The sequence below is a fragment of the Hesperophylax consimilis genome, chromosome 24 (genome assembly GCF_061612785.1).
Source record: "Hesperophylax consimilis isolate HC1 chromosome 24, BYU_Hcon_1.0, whole genome shotgun sequence".
NCBI lineage: Eukaryota > Metazoa > Arthropoda > Insecta > Trichoptera > Limnephilidae > Hesperophylax > Hesperophylax consimilis.
This window is the reverse complement of record NC_142859.1, coordinates 22,403,027-22,426,701: the sequence shown is the minus strand read 5'-3', so window position 1 is coordinate 22,426,701 and position 23,675 is coordinate 22,403,027. Positions and strand designations below refer to the sequence as shown.

Genomic DNA, 23,675 nt, shown 5'->3' with positions numbered 1-23,675 from the left:
ATATTTTTCCGATATTAAATCGCTTATTTTGAGATGTGTATTGACTACACAGCACCGTAACGCGTGTATTTTTTTAGCACAGTAAGGGAAAGGTTAACCATTCACATTTTCAGAATGTCTGGATGGACAGAAGTGGGCACGGACAATGAGAAAGAACCTGTCGTACTGATGAACTGTTTGAGCTACGACGAAATGAAATTATCCGCAATGTTGTACGTGTCCGGGGATACTGTTTTCATCAACGATGGCTCTAGACAAAACAAGGGCAAGGAGGCACCTCTGGACACCATTGAACGCCAAGGAGTCATTATTGGTGAGAAATTGTCCACATAAAATTTTAACCCTTTGAATGCCAAGGATTCTGTGACACCAAAAATTGGGTGCCACCACACAATAATTATTGTCATCACGGTTATAAGAATTTTGTATTGAAAATTATAAGAAATTTAACCAAATTTTTCTTGTTTTTCTCGAGTATTTTTTAAATAAAATAACTGTGAACGATGGACCTCGCATCCAAAAAAGTAGATTTCAACATTTCTCTTATTTTAAATCAAAAGCAAAGTTTCCTCTGAGATCATAAGATTTGTAAGTACTTAATTAACTTTTTTCACGAAATTTTCATCTAGAATGATTCCAATACAAAAGGCATTGTAGCCGGAACACTCCAGACGCGATGCAAAGCGTTCCTACGTACCTACCTGTCTACAAGTACCTACTTGCGAGCGAACTACCTACTTACTTGCTTAGTACATTACGCGCATTCGCTAGATGATTATTATTATTAAACGATTTCACATTTGAAAAAAGGATCTTCACTGAATTATGTGCAGATGCTAAATCTTCACCGTGCGATTCTATTTTCATAATAACTTACTCGTTTTTTTGCAAAATGCTTTTTTGTAAATTGTGCAGTTTTACCAGATAATGTGTTTTTATATTTTTTGTAAAAATAATATAAAATCTACCAAAAATATTTTTCCCCGAATAGCTACTTATATTCAAAGAAATGATTTTTGATCTTGTGTATCGGCTACTGCGGCGCACGACAGGTTAAAATGTACACCATCTTGAATCGAGATCCGGAACGTAACAAACAAATTTACAGCCAGATGAAATGCCAAATGGTTGAGTTGAAAAAGGGCTTCTCGGTCAAAAAGTTGCCAACTGTTAATTCTATTGCTTATTGGTGGCGCCAGATTATTTTGTTTTGATAATAATCACACTACAAATACTACAACCTTAATCGTAGTATTATTATATTATTATTATATTATTATCTGTATTATGTTAATTACAGTCTTTTGACTATTATTCCGCTATCCCAATAAAGAGCCATTATAGAAAAAGCAAGATGTTACAATTTGTAAATCTGTACATTTTTGATTAAATATATTGGTGCCATGTTAATTTTTCAGGGTTGATTGGAACAAGACTGAGGAAGAAATACGTGATGGAGTACCAGGAAATCATAATTGAAAAGAATCAAAATATTTCCAGCAACGGTTATGGCTGCAACCAAGGTCAAGGTGAAAGTCTGTTTAAAAAGTTCAAATCTACTTCAAAGCAAGACAACACGTTTAAGAGAATGTGGAGGAACTGTTGGTTTGAACTTTACGGGGTAAGTCACCTTTAATTTTCATTCTTTAACATCTGGTATGCGAGATTTATATCCGTTGTGCATCCAGTAATACCATTTCATGGGTTTTTATGCTGTTAAGCCCCTCGGTACCATGTTCAAATGAACCATAATCGGTTGTCAACAAGATACCCAATCATAAGAGAAGTCAAATTTGACCCTTGTCTCTTTTGTGTCCTTTTGCATACAGAACATTGATGGAAATAGAGTAAGTATTCTTGTTTACTTTTGCACAAGCTAATGTGGACTCATAAAAGTTGTTCTATCTCCTTTTTGTATTGCTGTTAGATATATGATTTATCCAGTGTTAAATTCAGAAATTCAAAGTTACATTATTGTAGTTATGTGTATTTACAGGAAAACCTCATACGATAATGTTTTTATTTAGAAAAAACCACATACCAGGGTGGTCTGAAAAGTTTCCGACCTAACAATGAAACAAGAATTTTTTTCCAAATAGTACTCGGCGTTTTTCTCTGCAAAATAATTGTTCACAAAGGTATTGCCTCCTCATTTGACGAAAATCTCTGTCCTTCGAGCGCAGTTTTTAGATTAGGGAACAAAAAGAAGTCGCTTGGGGCTAGATCTGGTGATTAAGGCGGATGGTCAAGCAGTTCAAACCGTAATTTGTTGATTTTTGCCATGGCAACCGCTGAGGTGTGAGACGGCGCGTTGTCTTGGTGAAACAAGATTTTCTTTTTCTGCAAATTTTGCCGTTTTTCCGCAATTTCTGCCTTCAGCTTGTCAAGTAATGATGCCTAGTATGCTCCTGTAATAGTTTTTCCTTTTTGAAAATAATCAATGAAAAACTCCATGACTATCCCAAAAAACAGTCGCCATCACTTTCCCAGCCGAGAAAACAGGTTTTGCTTTTTTTGGAGCCAGTTCCCCCTTTGCAGTTCACTGTTTCGACTGTATTTTTGTTTCGGGCGTACAATGGTGTATTCAAGTCATCTACAGTAATTAATCGGCGCCAAAACTCGGATTTATTGCGCCTAAACTGCGCCAACAGAGCGTTGGAAATGTTCATTCGAACACATTTTTGGTCTAACTTGAGAAAACGCGGCACCCAATGCGCGGACAGCTTTCTCATGTCTAAATCTTTATTTAATATGTGACAGACACGTTCTTTGGACATTTTCATAACCTCTGCTATCTCTCTCATTTTAATTCCGCGGTCGGATAACATTTCTAATTTGGTGAAGTTTGGCTGTGTTATCGTCAGTAGTTGCAGTTTTTGGACGTCCCGAACGTTCATCGTCTCCCAAGCTCTTACGGCCACGTTTAAATTCAGCTGCCCAAAATTTCACTGTCGTAAATGATGGTGCAGAGTCCCCATACACGGAGTCCAACTCATCTTTGATTTGCGTAGGCGTGTTGTCTTTCAAAAACAAAAATTTAAAAACAGTTCGATACTCAATTTGTTCCATTTTCACAAAAACACACACATCGACTCACTCAAACGACTGTCAACTAAAAACTGCTCGTCCAAAATGGCCAAAACGTTGGTGAGTAACTGTCAAAAGATGCACAACTACATTCACTAGCTTTTATTGACGAGTACCGCCATCTTTGCGTTGAGGTCAGAAACTTCTCAGACCACCCTCGTACATATTCCATCTTATGAAAATATAAAAAAAGTAGAAAAATATCTAATTTTTACTTTGGGGAGTAAACAAATAAATTCTTCATTTATAAGTAGAATTCTGAAAAATATATTCACATTTTAATACAATTTATAAAAACATCATTTTGTAAAATTCAGGTGAGTTATCATGAAATTACATGGTTATAACACAGTTTGAAAATGGCGTAGAAAACCAAAAAATACTTGCAGAACTTAATAATTATATTATTATTTTTGATTTTAATTAATAAAAAAATGGATTTCTACAAATTAAACACAAAAACAAAAAATAAAAAAAATGAAATTACAATAAGAAATGCCTTTTATTCCCGGCACTCGGCAGATGTTGTAGCTTGTGGGAAACTGGCATTCCAAAGATTAACTTTTTATTTAAAATTTTCCAAATTTGTTAAATGTGCGTTTACTTTTTTATTGTAGGAAAGAAGCCTGACTTATACAGATGCAATGAAAATTCACAGGATGGAACCTGATAGATTTGTTGCAGAAAAAGATCTTTTGTTTGACATTTCTATCTATTCCCAGCATATCTCCATTGCATTTGATTGTTCTCTCTTGGAAGCCAATAAGAGAGCCAAAGATAAGGGGAAAATGGCTTATCTCCACATTGTTGGAATTGGTAAAATTTATCATGTAACATAATGTAACCAAAAGTTGTAATGTCCTAACCACTGATGTGTCACTGCAAACATTAGACCCACATTGCTCTTAGAACACATATTATACAGGGTTTTCCAATAAGAGGTGTTATTTTATTTTAGAGGTGTTGTTGATGATCGGCCGCCTTGAGTTCTTGTGTTAACTGAACTTTATAAGCCTTAAGACACAAATCTTCATGCAAAATACGGTGTAATGACGTTTGTGGAATGCCTAATTCCAAAGAACGACGAGGAATGGACAAACCTGGGTTTTCTTCAACACTTTCGGCTACAGCAGCAATAATCTCGGCTGTTCTTGAGCGACGTGCACGGGTTTTATTCTTCACATCACTTGTCCCAACAGCTCAAATTTTTCCACCGATTTCTGTATTGCGGTCCGACAAGGTGCTTCACAATGACCCAAAAGTGTTCGAGTTTTACAAACTGTCTCTGCCAAATTTTCACCATGTGAATTTTAATAATTTCAATGCGTTGTTGAAGCGTGTATCGTTCCATTTTCATTAATGGCGTAGTTTCTACTTGTCAAATGTCAAAAAATGACAGCTTCAAAAGTAACATCTACCGAAATAGCGGGCTATTCAAAATAACACCTCTTATTGGAAAACCCTATACTTCAAAATCAATTATCAACAATGCATTTGCTTCGGTAGATGTTTATAGATGTTGCAGTCATAGTGGACTCTAACAGATAAACAATTTTGTAGGCATATGTAAGACAAAAGGCTGTTTCTCTGTGACATTTGGCGAGAACATCACTGCCAGAAGTGTATATATATGGAACTCTTGTGGAAATCACAATATCATGCTTTACATTGATAAATTTTGTTTTTAGGTTTGGGTGTTTGGCGGGCATTTAAAAAACAAGACAGTTTATTTGTCAAGCAGTTTTTGGTCAGAATGAAGGAGTTATCTCCCCAACTGCCCGCAGTCTCTGACGTCCATCTTTCTTATATGCGTGAAATATCTGCCGGTAAGTTTTATATCCCTTTTCCTTGGTCACCATGGTGTAACAGCAAGGAGACTTGATTATGTTTCGGAAGCTGTGATATGACGCGGTTACTTCACGACACCTCAACGGGTTGAAGAGAAAGAAATTGGTTCTCCCTCTGCCTATTAACACCTGTGATTCCCGAGTTAAGGGGTGATACATGATAAAGCGTAGGTACTCACTGTAGCAAGTCTTAAATAATGATGGTAGTAGTAGTTTTTCATATATTGTTAGGTTATTCATACCCGGGAATGTTTGTTTTTCTTTGTGTTAAGAATGTAGATATAGATTTAAATAAATTGAGGTTAATAATGTATGTATGTACTTAAATGTTATCTGTATTGTGATCGGCTGTTCCAAGAGAATGCAGTGAAGAAAGTGAAGCTAGCGGGCGACAAGCGTAATCGGGTAAAACGTAGCGTCGACAAACGTTATTTGCAAACCCGGGTGTTGTCTTAAGTAAAATATTGATAACAGATCGACATACTTAAGAGTAACGGCTCCGCGGCCTTTTTCACATAAAACTTAATTTTTGATTTTAGGCCAAAATACTCAATCAAAATGAAAAATTATTTAAGTACAAGTAATTACGAAGCTCTCGACTAGCAATCCAGAGGTCGCAGGTTCAAACCTCGGCATGCGCAAATAAATTTTATTTGATTATATGTATTGTATTATTTCACAATTTTATAATATGCGGGATATTTGCAGCTCGTTTCAGAGTGAACGACACTTTTGGTATCGCCCTTGTTTAAGACCGCCATTTAGAATTGAAATTTTGCTTGAGATGGCTTTAGCTGTGTTTAGTGAACAGCTCTGAATCAGGAACTTCCCCACCTTCCTCTTCCCCATCTCCTTCATCACCCCACTACCATCAGCCTCACAACATACCCCAATTGGGAATGCCATAGTCTCACTAGCTCCGGACGTTTGAGAGCAGTTGGGACTCTAAAAATAAAATAAAAAATATATATACATCTGTACTTGATACCTTATAATTTAAAAAAAAAATCAGTTTGGTGAAGTATTTTGGCTTCAAATCCAAATTTTAAGTTTTTTATGAAAAAAGTTGTGCAGCCTTTTCTCCTAATTATGCAAACAATGGCGTCACTTTTTAACGATATAAAAAATCATGATTAAAACATTTTATAGTTCTTTCGTCTGCTAGTTTCTCTTTCGACCGCAATTGAGATAAGATTACACTGCAATTATACATATTTCCTATTTATGTTTCAGATGTTTTGACGGAGGCCGGAACTTTTATTGAGTGCACTTCTCATCCACTAGGTAAATTACATCATTAATCCCTAGGGTATTCTGAGATCTAGTCATCGTATAGTAACGTTACAAGCGGACAGTTGCAATTTAAAATATTATAAAATGGATTAAAAAAATAAATAGGATTTTTTTTTTAGCGTCGATATGTAGTAGTCTTTAATTCTATAATTTTACGCAGGAGGAATAAAGGTGCACATGTCACCAAGACAACCTTCGGCCAAACTGACCGGGGAGCACGAGGGGAAACTAATTGTGGAAACTTATGCATGGGATTCTAACGCGCAGCCTGGGAATGAATTCTGGTAAGAATACACTCACAAGAGTTCCTCAACTGCCCAAAGTGGTAGATACTCTCAGTATCTCCCTGGTGAAAGACCACCATTCACCATTCAGAATTGAATAGTTGCTTGAAATGGCTGTAGCTGGGTTTGGTGACCAGATCAGTCAATAGCCAAGTACTTTCCTCCCTTCCTCTTTCTTATCTCCCCATCACCCCCTTCAGCATAACAACATACCTCAATTGGGGATGCCATAGTCTCACTGGCTTTGGGATTTAAACCTGCCATCTCTGGGTCCAGGGCCAAGGAGTTTGCTGCATATAAAATTAAATTAAATTAATTGTCATTGTTATTTCTAGGAAGGGAAGTCTTATGACTTCAGGAGATCCCGCAGCAGCGTGTTCCTCACAAGTTGCGGAACTCCACAACTCGCATGTGAACAAGAGATTTGTATGCGGCAGGAATCTGCATGTGGTTGGCAAACATGGCATCAAACATATCAGCGAATACGCCAAGGATATATTAGCAGAGTAATTTAGATCTTTTTTTTGCTTCTGATGCATTACCAGCCTTATTATAAATAATATTAAATATAAGACGATATTTTAAATATAATTAATTATTTATATACTATAATATATTTATGTTTAATGATCAAATTACAACTATAATTTTATGTATTTCTACTGCCTCAATTAACAATAACCGCTGTGCCTTTGGAAAACTGTTTGTGCACTAGTAACAAGAATTTTTTTCCGCCAACAAACCGTTCATGCGCTGCTGGTATTGGAGTTTCGCTCTAGATGGAATTTTTTGATATGCGACATAAACCTGTATGCCACGAGGAAGTGCATAATTTTTTTAACAGAATCGCTTGCACTTGAAACACTTTTAGAGTTCATTTTTGATTTCCCTCAAAAAGGGTCCGGTGTTCCAAAGGTTTAAAGATGCCATAATATTTTCAGCCGATGTATTGAAGAGTGGTTTATGTTTAATAATATCAATAGATAATATGATTTCTTTGTAATTCTATCTGTTTTGTAGTAATATTAACCCGCATCACCGACTTTATAAAACATACATTCCATCACTGCATCAATCGTGAAATAAATCTATTTTCATTCTACTAATTAATGCCGCCGCCAAATTTGATTTTGGTATGATTTACGCTGAGAGTTTTATCCATCAAAAATATACTATAGTAAACTGTCACATTCAAACAGCAAGTAATACTACCATCGTCCTTCTTTTTAATAATTTGAAAAAAATAATCTGTTTGGTAATAATTTAAGTGGATACAGTTTGACATATTTATCTCTGCAGTTGAGAGCTTTGTTATTGTAGATTTTGTGGATACATAAAAGTAAATGAATTATAAAAATGATTCGATCGTTATTTCCTACTTCGACCGCCTGCAAAGATAAGCATGTCAAGCTGTACACAGAGTGGACTCTCGATTTATCGGAATTGTTCTTCTTTAGTCGTTCCCCCATTGCCGATGATCAGGAGCCGTGGGTATTGATGCTTCCGACACCAGATCGGTCCAACGCATCAGTGAACTTCCTCTTCTGCTCCTGTTTTCAACCTCGAGTTTCTCCAGATTCCAGTTCTTAATTTGACGGGTGACGTGTCCAAATTTGGGAAGCGGAAATGGGTACTGCCGCCCTGAGTTTTTTTTTATTGGATAATCAACACCTCCAGATAGTAGTTTGGTGTCTTAACAGGTGTGCCCGGGTCCATGGGTTAAGCATTGTCCAGGTCTTGGCGGCTGCATTGGGAGAAACCGGTTGAGGGAGACCCTTTGATCTCTCCAGCCGGACTCTAGACCCATCGCCTTGCACCACAGTGGGGGGGATGAATTCATACTTCCATCACTCTTGGACACACTAGCCCCCAGATTTCTACCACTTCCTCATACTCTTTTCCTCTTCATCCTTAAAAAAACCCTCCACAAATATGATTAAAGGCAAGACCAAACCGCCGCGATCATTTTGCGTCCGCGATGGCATGCACGGTGAGCGTCCTGTGTGCGTGCAGAACCGTTCACACCAAACTAGCGATCAACTAGCGATCAGCTGGCGTCCGTGGCACTCGTACGTTCGTGTCGGTTGTGTGGTAGGTATAGCTCGGAGCGGGAACCATTTAAATAATCATAATCTGGAATAATCATAATATTGGCATTGCAACGCATGCCAAGTATCAGCTAGTAAGTTTATAAAAACAGGTAAATTGCACGACTTGGTTTGGTTTTTTGTACGTATCTCTTTTCTAGTACAATTTTTTAAGAGAAAATAATTTCTAAAAGAGGCGTGTTTTTAATGTTTTTTGTAGTTTTGTTCACTGATATAATATTGATATTTACTCAAGTATAAACAAATATCGCTAGGTGAAAACAGAAGATGTTAATTCGTGAAAATATTGATTCATAAAAATGTATGTCCTATAAAAATAAATATATTTTTTCTAAAACTTACCACTTAATCCCAATAATTCTCCTATTTCTTTCCAAACTTGATATGTACTTTTTTCTATTATTTTTATATTCTGGATGTGAAGTGTCATAAAGTAAACGATGCTTGCTAATTTCGTTGATCATTCTCTCTGTATTTGTATCCGACATCATGAGAAATACCACAAACTCAGAGATAATTTCGTTGCGTGCAGCGTGCAGATCCTGCAAGCAACAACTGATCGCGGACACGAGCGATCGCCGCTTCCAGACGCTGCACAGGACGCCGCGGCCAATCAGAAAACGCTTCGATGTGAACACGTTGCTACAAGTTCATACACAACATCTGATCGCCACCGTGCACGGGATCGCGGACGCGCTTTGATCGCGGCGGTTTGTTCGGGCCTTAAGGCGATGCACTACGTTGTGTAATATTTTGAATCTAGCCGCTATCAATAACACACCTTACGTAGATGGCGATAAGGCTTAAATTCCCTCTTAACACCATCCATCTGTTTTGATTTATGCAAGAAAAAAACATGGCCAAAAAGTGCCTTTTATTTTATTTTGTGGATGTTCATGCACAAATATTTAAATGTTTTCGATCATTTTATAAATAACTTAATTTGCCACATTATACAATAAAACTATAACCGAAAATGGGTTCATAAGAAGAGATTTTGAACTTTAAAGCAGTTTTCAAAGGCCTTATACATTATTTTTTTCTGGGTTTATAAAAAGACTTATCTAAAAAATACTCGATTATTTCAAAGGCCAGAATGTATTCTACTCGCAGTATTTAATTAAAGCATCTGAAACATTTCTAGGCGACCAAATTTTCAAACCAAAAACACATGATTTTGCATTACTACGTATTGCATCGCCTTAAAGCAAAACTTTAGAATTTTTATTTGCATTTATGTACCTAATTATTATTAGATTGAGTATTTTTTTTAACTTTAAATTATGTTTTAAACACTCCAGTCAATCAAAAGTCTGCTGTACACATGTATATAAATATATTTGTAATATAATAACATATTTATTTTTATACAAGCTTCATGAAATGAATGCATATTTTTTTACATGTTTACTGTTGATTAGTTAATTTACGTGGTAAAAAAAACTTTTGATATTTAAATATACACTTTGTTGATTTATACGAGATTATTCAGTTGTTAACCTTTGTAATATGTATAAATTAGATGTTTATTATTTATTTATTATGTGCATCTATATAAAAAGGTTTACATATATTTTTAGAGATTTTTTAGATAGAGGATTATTTTTGGGTGAGGTGACTAATTATTGCACAACCTTTTTCGATGATGTTATATCGTCACTTCAGTTTGACAAGGACACAATATTTCATTTTACATACATGTTTTAACATTCCTTTGAACTTTGTTCAACTGACATTTTTTTATCTGATTATTATCAGAAAAAAAAAACTTGAAAGTTTTTTCCCACATTTTTAACTGTATCCATAGTTTGTGAAAATATCCCAATGTTATCAAGGTCCTAATATTATGTTCTAATATCACTGCCAGTTTTATTCAGGTCTGAAAGGGTTAACATTTATGTAATACACAAATTTCTGTTTAACTTGTTTTGCAATGTTTGTTGATGTTTAATCTTAAGGCCGAGTGTAGTTTTTTATTAATTTAAAATAATGATAATATTATTAAACAAATCGATAATGATAGTGTTTTCAACAAGTAAAAATTTTTTTATACATTTTTTAAATTAACATAGGCTTAGTAATTATCAAAATCAAATCGAAAATATGACCTTTTTCAGACCGTAATACGTGCGTTTTAAAAAATACTATTAAAGGCTTAATATCGTCAAAAAATACCTGAAGGGGTTTTCTTTAAACGTACGAAAAAAAAAACTAAAAAATAAATAAAATAGGTTCGTAGTTTAATTTTTTCATAAACACTAATTGTTCTTGTTTTTAAAATGCAGATTATAAAACTTTGGATACGTTTATTTAACAAAACTAAACGATAAATTATTGGTATTATATTTTTCCATTTTTTAAAGTTAATTTAATATTTTTTATACTATAATTTAAGAAAGAAAACTTAGATTTTTAAATTACTTTTAAAGTAGGCCGTCTAGTGGCGCCTATTTGAAAATTTTAACACGGTAGAACATCGAACTAAAAGCTTCTTTTAAATATCCCAACAGATGGCGCTATCATGGTCGGAGTCTTGGTTATTGTTTATTTTTCAAACCGATTATATTATTAAGTTATTATTTATTAAATTATATGATAATTGTTAAAATATATATTTTAACAATTATCATTTAATTAAATAAATAATTGTTAAAATATATATTTTAACAATTATCTATTAAATTATATGATAATTGTTAAAATATATATTTTAACAATTATATAAATATATATTATAATTAAAATATATTAAAATATTATTATTATTAAATTATATGATATTATACCATATTTTTAAAAATTAAATATTAATAATATGATAATATTTTGTAATCCTACATGTATTTAAAATGACTGACTTTTACATTTATGTATATAAATTTTTTGATAGATCTAATACGCCTAAATTTTTTATAAGAGAGCTAGGTATAATGCCAGTAGCCGAAATTACAAATGGGAATATTTTTATAGTCTGAGAATGTCAAATTCTTTTGAACTCATTTCCTAAATCTGTGTATTTTATTATTTTTTCAAAAACAGATTTTTCGATATTACAGGAATTTGTTTTTTTTATATCAAAGTACTAAATAAGTACAAAAAGAAAAAGAGAAAAAAATCTAACCTATTAGGTGTGTGAGTTTGTGTTACTACTAACTAACTAACCATCACGCCGTTTCCCCGCAGGGGTAGGCAGAGAGGACGGACCGCCAAACAACTCGGTCTTGGCACACACTCCTTGCCTCATTCACATTCATACATCGTATCATACATACTCTTCTATTATTCTGACTCTTGACATGGCCCGACTTGAGTATCGAGTTTGTGTTAGCATGAGTTATGCTATTCTGTACATTATACTGTAAAACTCTCGACTCGAAGTTTGCGGGATCGAATCCCGAAGTGGGCAAGTAAATTTTATTTGGTTAATTTGTGTTATTCACAATTAATGAATTAATATACGTATGGTATATTCGCGGTACGTTCCATAGTGAAAGATACTCTCAGTATCGCCTGGTGTAAGACCACCATTCAGAATTGAAACGTTGCTTGAAATGGCTTTAGCCGTGTTTGGTGACCAAATCTGAATAGCCAGGTAGATTCACTTATTCAATAAATAATACCCGTTCTACGGTCTAAATTTAAATAATGATTTTTGGTCTTTCATCAGGGCGATACTGACAGTATCTAATGCTCTGAAAAATGCCGCAAATATAATACTTATGTGCATGTTCATTTCAAGAGACAGAAGGTCAGCGGTCCTATATCGATTTATTATTGTTTTTGTAAATTATTCTCAAAAAACATGAATGAAAAGACCAAACACAAATAACCTGACTGCCATATGTTGTGGTTAGAGTATTTTGAAGCGAGCAAGCGTAATTACTAGTGCCACGTAATTATGGTGCACGTGTGAGTCAACGCTCATAAAGGCAACTCAAACAAACCTCATCTGGGTATATGGGTATTGGTTTTCAAGTTACAACATAAATATGTTTTGTAAAAAAAATAATGCTCAGTGACGGATTACATTGAGGTGAGACAACAGGGGTTGTTGCTTTTCATCTTCATAATATTACGTTGTGACTAGACTTGTGCTTTGCTTATTTGGTACACATTAGTTTTTTTAAATATTTTATTATAAAAGTGATTCAGTGCAGTGCAGTGCAGCGCCTTTACTTTCTTTATATATAATGACGAAACGGAAAATTACGGGAAAAAAATCAAAGAGGAGTAAATCTTTGCAAGCAGCAAGGTATGTTTTTATGTCTTAGTCCAGTCCTGTTAATTTGAGAGGCGGATATGTGGACCGCTGCCCCGGGAACCATTCATTGGATAACCGACACCTCTGTCATAGGTAAGCCTAAGAGGTTACCTATGACAGCTACTTTTGATGACTTAGCAGAGGTGCCCGGGTTCAATTGTCTGGAACTTGGCGGCGGATGCGTCTTTTCACCCACTGTATGTCGGGGTCGGATTTGGAGACACTGGTTGAGGGAGATCTTTTTACCTCTCCTGCGGGACTCTCTCGACCCATCGCCTTGCACCGTAGTGGGAAGGGTGAATAAACATCTGTCACACCAGAACACATGACAGTTGATCACCCGACAGTTGGCCCCCCGAAACTTTTGTACTTATGCGTTGGTAATAGAATTTTCGTACATATTCACAATAAATATTTTTTTCAGGAATAATGCGTATTCGAAGAAACGACGAATTGAAGAACTGAATATTACTGAAGATGTGAATTTGGATATCCCTGTGTTCGATGTGAATTTTGACGTAGATTCACCTAAGTCGTACGAAATCGAACCTCAGTGGAAAGTTGGTTTGTCAAAAACGTATGCGAAAACTTCAAAACTGGCAGGCCATCAATCATCAATAAGCGTGGCAAGCACCCCTGTGGTAAATAATTACTCATTTTCATGACGCTTCATAAACATGCATTATTTCAGAATGTTTTCACACTGACAAATTATTTAGCTGGTTACTCCACAAAAGAATATTATTAATATTTAACATGTTTTACAGCAGATTGGTGACAACATTACTCCTGATGGCAACTTTGCTCCTGAAAACCTACCACCACTACTCATTGAGAAGAGCACTGAAGAAGTTTGCGGTCACATTCCTTGCGGTAGACGGGTTGTGGACATCAATTTCTTTTGTCGTCAAATGGAGGAAATATGTTTGCACCCGATGACATGTACAGGAGGAAAGTTCGTTCTGGTGAGAGAAACGCGGGATGGACTTTTATCGAAATTGAGATACGAATGTATGTTTTGTGAAAAGGTATCCATTGTGTATTCAGAACCTCCGAAAACGACAATCAACACCTCTCTTGTTTGGGGGGCTTTAAACATTGGTGTCGGACATGAGCAAGCAGAGGAGCTTTTGTGTACAATGGATATTCCGTTCATGTGCCCTGCAACATTTAGAAGACACGAGAGGTTGGTTGCTATGTCATGGAAGACCCATTTAGCTGAACAAATGTCAAGCAACATACGACAAGAGGCGCAGCTAGCTCGTGACAATAGAGACTTCGATGAAGGACATCCATTTATAACAGCAATTGTTGACGGAGGTTGGTCCAAGAGAAGTTACGGACATAGTTTCTCTGCAAAGTCAGGAGTGGCCTGTATTATCGGGAGACGGACGGGGAAGCTTCTATATCTCGGTATTAAAAATAAGTACTGCCACAAATGTGCGATAGCATGTGAAAATACGCGCCCACATGAGTGCAGTATTAACTATTCCGGTCCATCAACAGGAATGGAACAAACTATAATAGTTGAGGGCCTTAAATTTATTTTTCAGAAATTCAATGTTTGGACCAAATTTTTAATTGGGGATGGTGACTCCAGTGTTTATGCAAGGGTGCGAGAAATGGCCCCATTTGGATACAAGATACAAAAACTCGAATGTGCAAATCACGTTGTCAAGTGCTATACGAGCAAATTGTATAAAATGACAATGGACACGAAGTATGATGCCAGCAGTCGTACGATATTAAGAAGGGAAATTAAAAGACTGAAAAGTGCTGCACGTGGTGCTATAATGCAGGCTAATGGCAATTTGGACCAGTTGCGAAATGACCTCAAAAATGGTCCTGACCATGTTTTTGGAAGTCACACAAAATGTCGTGCTCAATACTGCAAACACATTGGTGGTGATGCAATCAATTATGTACCCTTTTTAGAGAAATCGCATTTGCTGTCAGATTTACGCATCCAACTGGATGCTGTTGTCCGTAAAGCGGATAGACTTACGAAAAATGTCACTACGAACTTAGCTGAGAATTTTATGTCACTTGTCAGTAAGTTTGTAGGTGGCAAAAGAATAGATTTTTCTAAAGGTACAAGTTACGAGGGTCGATGTTACGGTGCAGGCTTGAGTCACACCTTGGGATCAGCTCACATCACTGACTTGCACAAGACGATCACGGGGAAGTCACCTGGTCAAACGACCAAGCGTGTGGTAGCGAGGCGACTCAAATGTCGTTGTTTGGCTAGACGCTTGGTATTCACTAACCCGTATAAAACTAGAAAATCACTCGTCAGTAGAGGACCGGACTGTGAATATGGACCCGAAGCGGCAGAACCTGACCTTTCCTCTGAGGAGTTAAATGAAAAGATGACTGGCATCATGGATATGCTGAGTCATCAAATTTCCTCTGAAGCAGATACCACCAAACTGCAAATATTGACAATCGGTCAAGCAGACAATCCTCTCTGGATGGAGGCGAGGCATAAACGGCTCACAGCTTCGAAGTTTGGCGTTATATATAAATTAAGAAATTCTACACCCCGACACAATACTGTCAAGAATTTGCTTCTGAGGAGAGACCTCATGACCAAAGCCATAATCTATGGCAGAATCAAAGAAAAGACTGCGATTGACTTGTACGAGGAAAGATACAAGGTAAAAGTGTCGCCATGTGGTATTTTTGTGAGAAAGGAATGGCCATACTTGGGGGCAAGTCCAGATGGATTGGTTGGAGAAAATGGTATAGTGGAAGTAAAATGTCTGCCCTCAATCGGAAACAAAACTATTTCTGACGCAGCTCTGGAAGATAATATCTTCGTTGCCGTGCAGAATGGAATACTTGTGTTGAAGAAGTCACATAATTATTCATTTCAAGTTCAAGGACAATTATTCATTACAAGAAAGGACTTCTGTGACATTATAATTTATTCAGAAAGTGGAGTAGAAGTAATAAGAATATATCCTGACAATGAATTTGAGCTAAAAGTGTTACCACGCCTGACAAAGTTTTTCAACGAATCACTTTTGCCAGAGTTAGCGGATAGCCGAATTCAACGCGGTATGAAAATTAGAGAACCGGACCATGTTGTCAATGCTCTACAAGCCAAAGTTTTAAAAGCCAAAAATGTAGTTTAGTAGTGTTTTACAGTTTAATTGGCGTATAAATCTGTGTTGCGTCGGTTGTGTATTGATGTTTGATCTATTTGTTTGTGTTAGTGTGTTTGTATTTTGTATTTTTACGGTTCGCTAAAACTTCTCCTATACTTGCGAACAAGTTATTCACATGATTTGCTACAGTTTCTGTACTTGTATTGGTATCTAATTTATTAATTTAATATTTAGATGTTCAATAGTATTTTTCTGTTTGTATTTTTGTGTGTATGTAACTTCTTTTAATATTTTCCATATTTACTTTGGGTTATTTTTTTTCAAGTTTTTCTTTATAGTACAATTCTTTAGCTATTCTAATAGTGAAGATGTTTCTATATCTTTTATAGTAATTAAGTTGTTCCATGCAGGGCCGGATTAAGCATGTCGGAGCCTCTAGGCAATGCACGTCTCGGGGCCCCTTCATCCTTTTTTAACTTCAAAAAAAAAAATTTTCTTCCACAACGTAATTATATTCATATTTAATTTGTTTTTTATACTACATTACGAAGGTATGCCTATAATTGTAAGATGAAGTACTTGAACTATACATCTATGGATATTATTATGGATACGGCACTGGTTACATGTCGTACGGTGTATTTTTAATTTGTTTATGAATTTTGTCTCGTTTTCCTATGTTATCCATAACATTGTATTAAATTTATCCCAGGATTTTTCGACATTCTTATTTGTGCTATAATAGCACCGTTACTTTCTACTAATATTGATCTATGCTATAACAGCACTATTATTGTTAATTTTTGTTATCTTTTCATTACCTTGTATACTCGTATACTGCATATTCTTTATTAAACATTATTTTATCAATATTTTGTAAGGAGCACTGTAGGATTATTTTTAATTTTGTCATAGTTTTAAGCGCACTTGAAATGAAATAACACAAAACTGCGATATACAAATATTACCTTATTATTAAATTGTTAAAGCAAACCATTTCTCATTAGTCATTACACACGACGGCATTTTGGCACTTTTTATGCATTTTACTTAGTTGTAGCAGTATAGTTGAATACATAAAATATTGTTGAACTAATCTCTCACTGACATCGGATTAGCGGGTACCAATTCTCATTTTATGAAAATATTATAAAATAAAAATAAATAATAGTGGTTCAAGATTTGAAGACAAGATAAAGTATTATATATTATAATATGTAATGTAACATTATATATTTTAACATATAATTTAATGTTTAAATGTTCTAAAAAAATAAAAATAAAATATAAATATATATATATACATCATCATACACCCGTCATCTCCTTCGAGGTCCACAATACCAGTCCAACCAGTCAGTGATTGGTTTATTTATGCCGTGACGCTTCGAGTCCTTTGACTCGGGCGCATTTACCGACAACAATCGGAAGTCGGGCGAAGCGAAGCGAAGTTGCCCGAAGCGAAGCGAAGTTCGTGCCCACACTATCGTATTCGGTCAACTTCGATCAACTTCGCGAGTAGTGTAGCTGTAGTAGTGTAATTTATAAACACATTGAAACGAAAGGAACGAAGCAACCGCAAGCAGCGTTATGCGTTGTTTGCGGTTCCTTCATTCCTTTCTCAAAGACAAATACATAGCACTATCTTTTTTTATGTCAAAACAAATATGGGATGCTAGGAAGAGGAATATGGGAAAATACCTGGCTATACAGATTCGGTCACCTAATACGGCTAAAGCCGTTTCAGGCCACATTCCGATTCTTTTTTTTAAATATATTACTTTGAAAAAGTTTATTTGTATTTATTTTTGTTCCATTTCCATAGTCCTCAATAAGTTTTATACCTGTTCTGAGGTCTACATACTACAAACTGAAACATTCGGTCGGAGCCGCAATGTTTTTTTTATTTCTGTGGGCCTTAGAAAACAATAATGTTATTTATAACGGTTTTGTTGACCGAGGTAGAACGAACACAGGTTCTCTGTTTTTTGACCAGATGTAGGTATATTTTTTACAATGCCGGCCGGCGTAGTCCGGGTGGTAAGGCTTTGGACTCCCATTCCGAAGGTCGCGGGTTCGAACCCTGTGTACGCAAATAAATTTTATTTGATTGATTTGTGTTATTTCACAATTGATTAATTAAAATAATAAATACTATATATGCGGCACGTTCCAGAGTAGAAGATACTCCCAGTATCGCCTTGGTGTAAGACCACCATTCAGAATTGAAACGTCTCTCCAAATGGCTTTAGCCGTGTTTAGTGACTAGATCTAAATGGCCAGGTACTTCCCCACCTTCCTCTTCCCCATCTCCTTCCCTTACCCACTTACCTTCAGCCAAACAACATACCCCAATCGGGGATGCCATAGTCTCACTGGCTCCAGACCGGAGCAGTTGGGACTCTTGTGAGCTATTCACTATAAAAATACTATGTAAAACCAAATGCCAAAATGTTTTTAATAGAGATATACATAATTAAGAAATTGGCACATACATCATCATACTTGTCATAATATGGAAAATCAGGACTAAAGATATATGAAGAAATAATAATAATATAAAATGAAATGTCAGGCTTTCTGTAAAAATATTAAAATACATACAATTAAATTAAATGTTACCTTGTATATATTCGTTTAAATTCTAACGTAGTATAAACTAATTAAATAAATAATACAAAAAAAATAGTGCCATCTGGTAACTGAAATTCATAACTTTTATAACGAAGATTTACATTACCGCCATCTTACTGTTTTCAGGCAAACGTTTTTAAAATAAATTCTAGTTAGAAAAAATATTGTTTTGGAAATGAACAACAGAGTTCGTGTGTGTCGAAAATAGTTGATTTTGTCATGTCTACAATCGGTCTTAAGGTTAAACGTAATATTCATCATAATTTATGCGTTCGTAGATGGCGTTAATTTTATTATTCTACAGTTTACATCACTGATTTTTTTATTTATTTTTTCGTAGGAAGCAATTACTTTGTGATTAGAGATTCTATAACTGAATAAAATACTTTATTTAATAACCACTTAATTTTTTATTAATTTTCACATCTACCAGTTTCGCTTCAGTTAAGCTTTATCAGGATGTTAATTAAAAACCAAAGTAAGTAAGGGATATTAGTTTTTAATTAACATCCTGATGAAGCTTAACTGAAGAAAAATGGGTAGATGTGAAAATTAATAAAAAATTAGTGATTATTAAACAAAGTATTTTATTTAATTATATATTTTTTTTATGTTTGGGAACCAAACAATTACATATTTATACTATAATTACATTATAAAGTCAACACACGACAAATCAATTAAATTCCTTATTATTTTTCGGAATAACTTATTGAGTAAAACCTCAAATTGTAATATTTAAATATTGAAGACAATATTAGTGATTTTTAAACGAAAATCTGAAACAGAAAAATCAGAAAAGAAAACGGTCACATCTGGGACTCGAACCCAGGACCCTTGTCTTTCCGGGACAATGCTCTACCAACTGCGCTAATGGGACCCTATCCTCCTCGGTCACTTTTTAACTGTATCATACTTCGAATAAGAACTACCAACATTGTCTTCATTTTTTCGCCGCACATTTTTATTGGCAACTATCTTTATGTATGATCGCAAGATTCAACCTGAACTAAATGCAATCCTAGACAGCGTCTTTTAGATAAACCTATCTTATTGTTTTTATTTTTAATGTGCGACATCTATTGACGAAAGCAGTTGGTAGAGCATTGTCCCGGAAAGACAAGGGTCCTGGGTTCGAGTCCCAGATGTGACCGTTTCCTTTTCTGATTTTTCTGTTTCAGATTTTCGTTTAAAAATCACTAATATTGTCTTCAATATGTCAATTAAATTCCGTTAATTATCTAAATATTCAAACGAATAATCATAATTAATTTAAACAAAATAAAATAAACAATAAAACAAATAAGCAAAAAGAACAAAATAATCATCTATAATTTTTGCATCCAGAGATAGATTCAGCCAGCTTGATTTAATATGTATTCAAGGTACAATTGAAAATGTCTACCCCTCTTAGGGTGTTGAATGTTCGATTCTGCAGATTCGTTTCATTAACCCATCGGGCTAATTTGTTCAGTTTTGCAAACAAACAACTATTACTAGTAACGTCAATTTGTTCGCTTTTCATAAGAGCTCATATGGTTTCATAGAAATTCCTTGACTGTCATAGTGAGAAATATGATCTAAACGGTGTTATAAAGAGAAAATACTACACTTTATATTCAAATCTAGAAGTTAACTACGGAAGCATTAAAATGTGCACCTTCATGAAACCGAAGATTCCTATTGCAATTTGAATTTGAATGTGCATAATTTTGAAAGAATTCGATATTTATAAAACATATTCCTTTTGTGTAGGTAATTAGTAATAAAACTGTCACTTCCCTTTTTATACTGTTTATACAGGGTGGGGCAAAAGTAATCACCCTATTGGAAAACGCTATAACTTTTGCAAATGGCGCCAAATGTCAATTCGGTTTTGACATTTGTGAAGTAAACAAACGCAGAGTACAAATCATCAAGACATGGGTAGCAAAAGTAATCACCCTATTGGAAAACGCTTTAACTTTTGCCAATTGCGCCAAATGTCAATTCGGTTTTGACATTTGTGAAGTAAATAAACGCAGAGTACAAATCAACAAGACATGGGGAGCAAAAGTAATCACCCTATTGGAAAACGCTATAACTTTCGCAAATGGCGCCAAATGTCAATTCGGTTTTGACATTTGTGAAGAAAATAAACGCAGAATACAAATCGACAAGACATGAATCGGTTTACTCCGCAAGAACGAGGAATAACAAGCAGTGCCAAAGTTTATCATTAAAAAAAAAATTACAGCAAAAGAGCATCAGGAGATTACTTTTGCCCCAGCCTGTATAGTAAAAAAATATAAATGATTTTTTAACTTTCAATTGCCAATAAAAAAATGCCCCCAATTCGTAATCATTCACTTTGACAATTTTTTTAAAATTCTATCCATGTAATAATGTATAAATATTTGATACAAACTGTGAAAAATAATTATTTATCTATCGAGTGACGAATATATCACATATCTACGCATTATAGAAAAAAGATAAAAATACTTTTATAATGTATTGACGCCCTCTCAGATCTGTCCTTTAGAGGCCATAATGGAATATGATGTTTGTGGCTAATAATGTCCTCCAAGGCCTGGAGTGTTAGTAATGTTTATAATACATTAAATTAGTAAAATAAAATGTGTTTTTTTTTGCTATCCGTAATTTGTTTGTTGTTTTCTTTATTTAAAAACGTAAGGTTAGCCATTTAAAAAAAAATTATGTTTGCATTAAAAATAAAATATTTCGATAATTATGTGTTTATTTTTGACAGTAAAATTTTAAGGCTTATTTCATCACCTTGAAAAATTTGTTTTAGTTTTCAGATACATTAAGAAATATTCTATTTATATGGATTCTCCAACCTTCTGACAGCGTTGAGAGAATGATGGTCAATCTGCCAGAGGCCTGAGGGATTAATGAATTTTGCACATATTTAAAATTATAATTTGGTATACTGAATAAACCATTTGATCTGTTATGGCGTTCTGGGCAACGAAATGCAATCCTTTCTAATAGATATATGAATCAATAATACAGTTCACAATTTTGTATAAGAATAATGCATCAAGGATTTTTCTATGTTTATATAGAGCTATGGAATTAAATTGATGCGTCCATTGTTCGTTTGCTGAAGCATTTGACAATAATTGCCCACTTCTCACTGTCAGGCTAGTGATGGGAATTTTGATTGATTGCGTTAACACATGTCAAAGATATATACTCACAGACACAAATACTTCCTTTTACAGTCCTGCCAAAGTATAACATCACAACTGCCATTCTACAAATAATTCAACACTCCTCACAAACCAACACTAAACCAGTCTTTAATTCTAACATACACCAGCAAAAAACACGATCACAAAATCAAATACATTTATCGTCATCTACTTACACGACCAAATTTGGAATTAACTCCTTAGGGGCCGTTCAAGTATTACGTAAGCAGATTTATTACAATTATTTACCCCCTCTTCCCCCTTGTCACCAAAAGTAAGCAAAGCTCTTACCCCCCCCCCCCCCCCCCCCTCCCATGCTTACGTAAAAATTGGAACCTATTTGCATTTTTCTGTTAATGCATTCTGTTTTTTTATTGATTCATAAGCAGCACTTCTAAAATAGACTAAGGATAGAGGACTTTAATGCACATAATATTCATTTAAACAAAATTTATTGACACAGTGGGAATCCCCAAATATGTATTCGGTTTTCAAACATAGACAATGTGTGGGTTACCAATGTGTAAAAAAAAATAATTACTGCTGAGCAGTGCTGACGTAATCACTATCTCGACCCCCCACCCCCCCATGTCATCAAAAATAAGCAAAGCAAAGACCCCCCTGCCCCCCTATAGTGCTTACATAATACTTGAACGGCCCCTTACAATACATTGCACATAAACAATATAACGCATTACCTAGTAATTTAAAACTTCCGGCAACGAACACAAAAACATTGAAAAAATCTCTTAAAAGCTATTTCCTTAGCAGTTTCATTAATGACTAACACAATCTTTCTCTGGAACTCCATAATAACATCTGCGTTTATTTATTTTAATGTATTTTATTTATTTGCCTTGTCCTTTCTAATGTTGTCTTTCCCTAAATGAGTTTTATAAACTCATTGGGAATAATACATTATTACTTTGTTATCATTTTGTAATGTATTATCTTGTAATAAAATAAAAATAATAAATAAAAAAAATAAAAATAACAAGAGCCATTGACATTTTTTGAATTTTGAAATTTTTTTAAGTTTAAAAAAGGCAAAAATTAATACGAAAATAAATAAATTAAAATAACCATACAGATCTCAAATATTATTCATGGTGACCGGATAAAACATCAAAATGATAATTCATCACATCTTTAAAAAGTTAATAAGTCGTGGAAAGTGATGAAACAAAAACTTTATTAACTGGATTAAGTATGTGAGGTTAGGTTAGGTTTAAATTATATTTTTTTCATCGTTTTTAATGACTTTATATCACTTTTTAAAGGTGTGTTGAATAGTCACTGTGTTGTGTTATCATGGGATCATTATTCATAATAGTGAACCTCCATGATTTCGGTTTCCGCCAACAAAAACAAGAACCTTCTTAGCCCGTCGTCACATGGGTCGGTAAGCAATCGACATAAACCAAATGCTGTAAGACCCTGCGCAGAAAAGTTCCTGCACTGCAGACCCTTACCTTACAATAACAAACTTAATTTTCTGCCCAGGGTCTTGCAACATTCGGTATATGCGGATTGCTTACCGACGGGCTTAGATGACCTAATCTGGGTTGATTTGAATTATAATATTATTTTCTAAAATTATATTTCAAGTAGCTGAAACTACATACAATCAATTTTCTTTCAGGTTTTTGAAAATTTGGAATTTTCTGGAAAAATTTTTGACCATTGAAAAGCCGACAAACATGTGTGATTCTATTTTAAAAAATTTGAATGAAAACAGTGCGAGATTTCCGATCCAATTCCCCATACAAACAGTGAGGTAATTAAATGAATTTAATTAAATCCCTTTCTATTTTATTGAATGTTGTGATAATTGACTGAGTGTAGCTTTTA

General features: G+C 34.6%; 1 protein-coding gene across 3 annotated transcripts in view; it reads left to right on the top strand.

Annotated features, from left to right (window-relative positions):
• LOC149412096 (ADP-ribosylarginine hydrolase CG2909-like) overlaps window positions 1–23,675 on the top strand; it is a 63,822-nt gene that overhangs the window by 12,729 nt on the left and 27,418 nt on the right. For 2 of the 3 annotated variants that reach the window (XM_089646411.1, XM_089646413.1), the window contains 8 exons: window positions 114–313; window positions 1,419–1,621; window positions 3,705–3,903; window positions 4,776–4,913; window positions 6,168–6,218; window positions 6,388–6,511; window positions 6,847–7,017; window positions 23,467–23,601. In XM_089646411.1, the coding sequence (XP_089502537.1) occupies window positions 114–313; window positions 1,419–1,621; window positions 3,705–3,903; window positions 4,776–4,913; window positions 6,168–6,218; window positions 6,388–6,511; window positions 6,847–7,017; window positions 23,467–23,601 (1,221 nt within the window). The remainder of the gene's footprint in view (window positions 1–113; window positions 314–1,418; window positions 1,622–3,704; window positions 3,904–4,775; window positions 4,914–6,167; window positions 6,219–6,387; window positions 6,512–6,846; window positions 7,018–23,466; window positions 23,602–23,675) is intronic. The other variant, XM_089646412.1, reaches the window with a different exon arrangement.